The sequence below is a fragment of the Ctenocephalides felis genome, unplaced genomic scaffold (genome assembly GCF_003426905.1).
Source record: "Ctenocephalides felis isolate EL2017-DRISC unplaced genomic scaffold, ASM342690v1 CF-g0.4_SCAFFOLD_01170, whole genome shotgun sequence".
Classification (NCBI taxonomy): Eukaryota; Metazoa; Arthropoda; class Insecta; order Siphonaptera; family Pulicidae; genus Ctenocephalides; species Ctenocephalides felis.
In genome coordinates, this window is record NW_020537324.1 from 79,019,722 (window position 1) to 79,027,125 (window position 7,404).

At 28.4% G+C, this 7,404-nt stretch overlaps 1 protein-coding gene across 1 annotated transcript in view; it reads right to left on the reverse strand.

Moving 5' to 3' along the window:
* Positions 1–1,351: 1,351 nt before the first annotated feature.
* Positions 1,352–7,404, reverse strand: part of LOC113367708 (fatty acyl-CoA reductase 1-like) — a 12,898-nt gene continuing 6,845 nt past the window's right edge. The window contains exons 7-9 of the mRNA XM_026609288.1: positions 6,924–7,052; positions 1,842–1,971; positions 1,352–1,654 (exon numbers count right to left, since the gene is read on the reverse strand). Of these exons, the coding sequence (XP_026465073.1) occupies positions 1,352–1,654; positions 1,842–1,971; positions 6,924–7,052 (562 nt within the window). The remainder of the gene's footprint in view (positions 1,655–1,841; positions 1,972–6,923; positions 7,053–7,404) is intronic.

A 7,404-nucleotide genomic window follows, 5' to 3' on the forward strand; every position in this document is an offset into this window, starting at 1 on the left:
GTAACATAACATTTCTATTTTATTCGAGAATTGGATTCTAAGATTTTGCAAATTTTTTGAGCTGTTTTAGATAAAACAATAATACTATACATCTATCTCGGTTATACCAGTATTAACAAGGTGACCTTATTATTTTATTTTCAGTCTGGAACGGAATCCTGAAGGTAGTTGATTTTTAAAATTATTTTTAGAATAATGGATCTTAATAAATATATTTAAATATTTCTTGAAGTATTATTTGAACGACAGAAAATTAATAGTGACTTCCTTGAATATTATAGTTTCATAAATATCACGTCTTCTATTTTATCATTATTTTTTGTTATAAATAATTCATTTTAATGGATAGTTTATTTATTTATCCAACATTTGAGTTCCACAATCATTTCTGTATGAAGAAAATTTTCTAAAACAGCTCAAATAATTTCATTAAATTAGTTATATGTTTTTTCTTCATTATAAAAATTTTATACAGATTTTATTTTGGGGACACAGAAATTTTATGGTTCATCTGCTTGCATCAATCTTATTTATCGCGTCGACATAATTAATGTATTTTAATTAATTTATATATATATATATATATATATATATATTAATAGTATTATTTTCTAATTTCCAGTATCAAATTTCTTTAAAAAACAGACGTTTCAGTATTATTGATATCCCCAATACTCTTTTATCCCCAACTACCATTACTAGCATTTTTAGTACCTAGCAAAAATGTTAAATTTTTGTAATTTTTATGAAATTTTATGGTTCATCTGTTTGCATCAATCTTATTTATCGTGTCGACATAATTAATATATTTTAATTAATTTATATATATATATATATATATATATATATATTAATAGTATTATTTTTTAATTTCCCAGTATCAAATTTCTTTTAAAAACAGACGTTTCAGTATTATCGATATGTATTTAAATTAATATTAAAGAAGACATTTATTCGGCAGCATACTTAACCAACAATAATACAAGGTTATTGTAAATAAATTTTGATATATAATTCATTACTTAAAATAATAATAACAATACAGACATCACATTCAATGCCAACAGTTGCTTATCTAAAAATAACAGTACTATAAAAAAGTCAATAAATAAAATTCCTTTATTATGATTGGCAAATTTTTCGTAGACAGTTTGTTGTTGTATGATCCTGGTGACACATTGTCGGAAGATCTGGTTAATCTAGGTGTTTTATTCTGACCTGAATTTGAAAATGTATTTTGCCGAGTCGTTCGTGTAGTCTTTGATTGTGGTGTTGATGGAGTAACATTTATTGATTTCTTTTCTGATTTTATTTCTTCATTCTGAAACTCTTATATGATTTTTCTTTTTTTTTATGATTCTCTCAGGGCCGATACAGTTTTATTTCCATGACCAGGGTATTTTAGAAGAAACTTATTGCGAACATTAAGATCTTCTTCTAAGCGCTCCCATAATGGACTGAGGCTTTCACGCAATTCTAAAACAATATTTTTCGATCTTTCAAGTTTTTCCACATAATCAGCATCTGTAACTTCCATTTCCGAGTCGCTCAGAAGATCAGCTTTAAAATCTAATGATGGCTTTATTTCAAGCTCATCGAATATCCTTATTAAATCTTTGCGTATCTTCTCCAAATCTGGTTGTCTGAATTTTTCCTGTTCCAACAAGTATTTTTAGAAAACATCAATATCGTGACTTGAGGGTAATGTTGGACTTGTTGATAGTCAACCCTAAATCTTTACATAAATTTATTTCTTTGTCCAACATGTCAACAAGAAAAACATGTCGTTAATAACAGATTTTCTCCTATTGTATATCTTATTACAATTATAATCATATAACATATATTTGAGGATGTTCTATAGCTTCAAATGGCACGAAATCCTGTGTGAATTTCTCTGGCAAAGGCTCTGAAAGCAATTTACAGGTTTCTATCACATCCTTCATTACTTTTTCCAATTCTTGTACTAACCTTTAACCGATTCGGCTTCTTCAATGATATCACTATAAAGGTCTACAACATGATCTATAAATTTTTCACATTTTATTGTTTCTTCCTTGTAACTATGCTGCTAGATACCTAATAATACATAAATTATTTTAAACCTTGTAAGTTCGACCTGTTCGCTATGTACAAATTATCCATATTAAGGAGGTTGTTCGTTTTTTTTTGTTACAAAAAATGCAAGGTATTTGTTTTTGTTTTTCACGACATGTATTTATCATAGAAACATGCGGTTTTTTTTAAACAAAAATTACAAGATCATAGAATATTAGGAAATTTTTTATTAATTTTTTTTCGCCGTCGTTTTTTAACTAGTGGGCATTGCAAAATCGATCTCTTTTGCGGTGCCACAAAATAAATCCCTTTTTTGGGGGGGGCGAGAAGCTTCGCAAATTTTTTTTGCGTAATGTTGTTTGAGGTAGGAGGACTAGGTATTGCAGTGGTGAAAAATTAAAAAAAATGCAAGTTAGACTTTTAGTTTTTTTTTAAAAAGTCATTTTGAGAAAAACGTATTTAAAGTTTTTAATATAATGTACTAAATACACCATTTAATTTAAACATGGTGTTCAAAGAATGCTGACACATTAAAAAGGTCATGCGCATGTGGTATTATAATGAAAAAGAGAGCAGCTGGCATACAATAGCTCGCGGATGCTTATAACTTCGTCAAAAAAATAGATATTGAGATGATTTTTTTTTTTAAATAATTCTAAGGTTTTTAGCTTTCATAATATCAAAAATCTCAAAATCAGAAAAAAATAAAAACCGAACAACCCCCTTAATTATTATTTTTGTTCAATAGATTAATAACACCTAGTATTCCCATTAATTTATATTGTGCTTGTTTCGCCTAACCGTTCTCTCGATTGAACAAAATTTTAATTTTAAACTTATTTTAATAATATTGCTGATATATTAACAAACTATAAGAATTATAACAAATGCCAATATATGACATTCCACGATTAAATTAAAATCAGTCGATTAATAGAGAAAGTTTTAGATATTGTAAATATAATAAACTTATTAGGACTTAATATTAGGCACTATAGTTTATAGATTGTATTTATCTATTATATAAATATAATAAGTATATACATATATTGAATAAGAGAAACCTTCGTTACTAAACGCTTTATAGATTCTGTTCGAAGAGAAAAAAATTATTACTTAGGGAATAACGTTATAAAGATAAATTTAAATAGATAGATAATTTTTTAGTTTTGAAGTTACGGAGGTTTCACTCATTGATTTTATATTTATTAACTTTTTTGTCGTAAAGCACCGGTTAAAAATGATTTTTATTTATATAGGTGCTTTATGAATAAATCGATTTTGTATTGTTTTAACTGTTTTGTATAAACTTTATGTATATGTATGTAAATTTTATATATTATACATATATATTTGTTGCGTCCTTTAACCAAATTCCTATTCCATGTTTTTAGCATTTACAACAATCATAAATTATATATCGGTAAGAATATATAATATATATATATATATATATTATATATATATATATATTATTGACAATGTGAGAAAGTATTATATTAGAGGCTGCTAATTGAAAATTATATTAAACATATTGTAAATTATAAAACTGAATTAAGACGGAGATTAATAAAACTATTATTGATTAATATATACACAATTTTTTATTGTAAATTATAATTTTATTTATCCAAAAATCTAAAATTAAATTTTCTACTTATCTTTACGTTTCAAAGGTTTCTGAACATTTCGGCATACCTTGGAAAAAAATTGATGTGTCTGCTTACGTATGTGTGGATACAATTTTTCGTCCATGATTTCGAGAACACGGATCAACCGATTTGAATGATTCAAAAGCATTCGATTCCTATTAATAAGGACACGTGCTGATGCAGGTCCGCGGTTTCAAAAAAAAAAAAAAAATGTTTTGCAGTCGAAATTCTGATATTTTCAACAGTATGGTTCAACGATATGAATGGGTATCAAAAATTTTCAAGAAATTTTCTAAATTAAAAAACTTGTGGTGCATGCATCTTGCCTTAAGGCAAATTACTGGAACTAATTTTTTTTTTTTTTTTTAAAATCAAATTTTTTGAAATTTTTAAAAATTTTTCGAGATAAATTGTCATTTTTGAAAAAGTTGATTTTGTTATACCTTGAAATATTTCGGAAAATTTTGAACATATTTTTCAAAATAATCGCGATAGGTTAGCAGCGTAGAAACGAATATCGACGAAGCACGTGGGCGGCCGCGTCGCAGTGAACGGATAAACATTACTACGGACGCATAGAAAATGAACAAAATTTGTTAATATTGTTAAAATATTTGTAAAAAGTGTGATAATTTGATGTGTATATGTCTAATGATCATTTTTGTCCGCCACATAGAATTTTTTTTCACTTTTTTTATTGGATCTCTGAAACCGCTAGACCTGCCTTCCCAAAAATTTCATCAGTTCTTCATTTAAAATGTTTTTTGAATTATTAAAATCGGGCGCGCCGTTACTTCAAAAACTGATTTGCGATTTTTTGGCACTTTTTGCACCGTATCTTCAAAGCGGCTCGACCTGCCTTTGCCAAAAACTAATCAGCACATCTCCCTATCAATAGGAATCGAATGTTTTTTAAATAATTTAAATTGTGTTGATCCGTGCGCCCGAAATCGTGGGGACGAAAATTTGTATCCGCACACACACACACACACATACATCAATTTGTTCTAAGGTATGTCATAATGTTCGAAAACTTTGAAACGTAAAGATCAAGTTAAAACATTAAGTTGCATCAGTATCTTCAAAAATTTTCGAAAAAACTTAGTTTTCAAAAAATGTTCGAAAAAACTTAAAATTTTCAAACTATTTTTTTTTCTTTCTAAGCTTTTAGAAATTTTTGTGGGAAGTTCCAGCAATTTTCCTTAAGACACGATGCCATACAAGACTAGTTACCAGTTTTTTGCAGAAAATCACTAAAGAATCTTTGTAAACTTTTTATATTGTTAAAATCTTTTTTATCAAATATTTATTCCAATAATAGTTTTTACAATCTTTTAATTTAACAATTTACAGAATACAGAGAAATTACAAAAAAATCTGAACATAATATAAAATTGTGAAAAATGTGAAAAATTTATTACAATGGTGTATATTTAAATTTGGTGTCGAAAAAATTATTCGCCGTAATAGAATTTTGGATATTGGTGCAAATATTGTGGAAGAAATCTGTTTGTATGATGAAGTAAATCAGAGACACATAGAAGATTCCAGCCAAGGCGTTGTAGATTATTTCATTCCTGTAAAGACAAAAAAAAATAGATATCATGGTCTTATAGAACATACTAAAATGTTACGGGCCTACGACCAACGTTTTTAATGTTAAAAATTCATCAAAGTTTTGAGAGAATATTGTAGCAAAATTTGGTCAAAAGTTGCTTTTGTGATGTGATGAGTCGAACATTGTCAATTAATTCAAATTTTACAGCACTAATATAACTAATAAAATTATCTACAGTTATTTAAATGGTTGGAGAAAATTCTATTCAAAATCGCAATGTTTAGATTTAATTGAAAGCAGCGATACTTTATTTTCGGAATAAACAGTTGACTAATTTTATCTAAATATCTAAATTTCAATTTCGATTGATTAAGTCAATTCTTACACATTTCGGGAAGTTCATGCAACTTGCGTTAAGGCTAAATGCCACTTTCAACTAGTTTATACTATATATTTTCTTATTTCCATTATCTTTTAAGCACTAATTTTCAAAAATTTATCAATTTATTCGACTCCATATAAATTTATTTTTATATCCAAGTACTTTCATTTACCATTATTAACTTACTGTAGGGTTGTTATAGTAAGGGCCCGAAAATCGAAAATGAAAATTTTTGCATTTCTCGACGTTTTGAAGGTTCTGTTCTGAACATTTTTAAGGAGCATATCTCAGAAGCTAAATGGATGTGTGTGTGTGTGTATTTTGTATTCCGCATTTTTTCGTCCACGTTTTCGGAAACCGATTTGAATGGTTTAAAAAACATTCGATTCCTATTAATAGGGAGATGTACTGATTAGTTTTTGGCAAAGGCAGGTCCAGACGTTCCGGTGATACGGAGCAAAAAGTGCAGACAATAGAAATCGAGTTTTTGAGAGTTAGGAGCATTGGATTTGAATGATCCAAAAAACATTCAGTTCGTAATGACGGAGAAAAGTGGTTATTAGATTTTGGCAAAGGTAGTTCCAGCGGCTTCGGAGATACAGAGCTAAATGTTAAAAAAATGGCAGTTTTTGAGTGAACTAAGCGTCCGATTTAAATGATTCAAAGAATTTTCTGCTTGTTTCAACAAAATAATTGCTTTTGGAAAATAATAATAATAATTGCTTTTGGTTTTTCAAAAAATTTTTTGTAATTTTGGATTAAAAATTCAAAAAATTACTCAGGCTAAGAACAGTCTAAGTGCCTCTCTGGTACAAATATTTGCCCAAGTGCGTTTAGACTGTTTATGTTATGAAGCACTTTCCGATTTTGTGAAAACTACTGAAAAAAATGTGAAAATGCCGCTAAGCTAAGCACAGTATAAGTGAAAATGTTACACAGAATTATTTGCAAATGCGTTTAGACTGTGACTATTGGGGAGCACTTTTTCAGTTTTGTGTAAATTAGGCAACTATTTTTTTTTTTTAAATTGAATTCGAAATGAAATGACGATTGTTAATGTTCTGGAGATAAATTGATTTATAATTTACGTCCGATTTGCTCAGATATAACAATAAGATAGCAAAAATGATGAAAGTTACAGTATTTGTAATAATATATTTGAAAACGTTTAAAATTTCTCGAATATTTCATTACGGTACGGGAAGTTCCAGCAATTTGCCTTAAGGCACGATGCCATACACCACTAGTTCCATTTTCCATTATCACCACTTACCTCTTGTACTGCTTAATATTCTCCTGGACATCGTCCCTCTCCTTGACGACATACCTGTTTATGCCGATTACAGCATTCATGTAATATTCGTACATGTCAAAGTGTTCCAGGGTGAACCAGAAGGCTTCCCTAAAAAGGTAAATGATAAATTTATTAATTTATTATGATATAATTATATTTTGATGGTTTTTCACCAACTTGTCGATCGGTTCCACTTTATAGGCCAGGTTCCAAAAGTTCTCGTTTTTGAAGTTCCAAGTGTTGAGGGCGAAGTGACCCAGGGCAGTCATGACCAAGTAGATTTTGCGATTTATTCTGGCCAATCTGGTAAGTGGTAATATATTATTATTAGTATTGGAATTATTAACTTAATGCTTTCATACAAAAATCCGATTCGCTATTTTTTGTATTTTCTGACGTTTTCAAGTTATTCTCAATCGGATGAGACCAACATTTGGAAAAATTATGTATATGTGTGTGA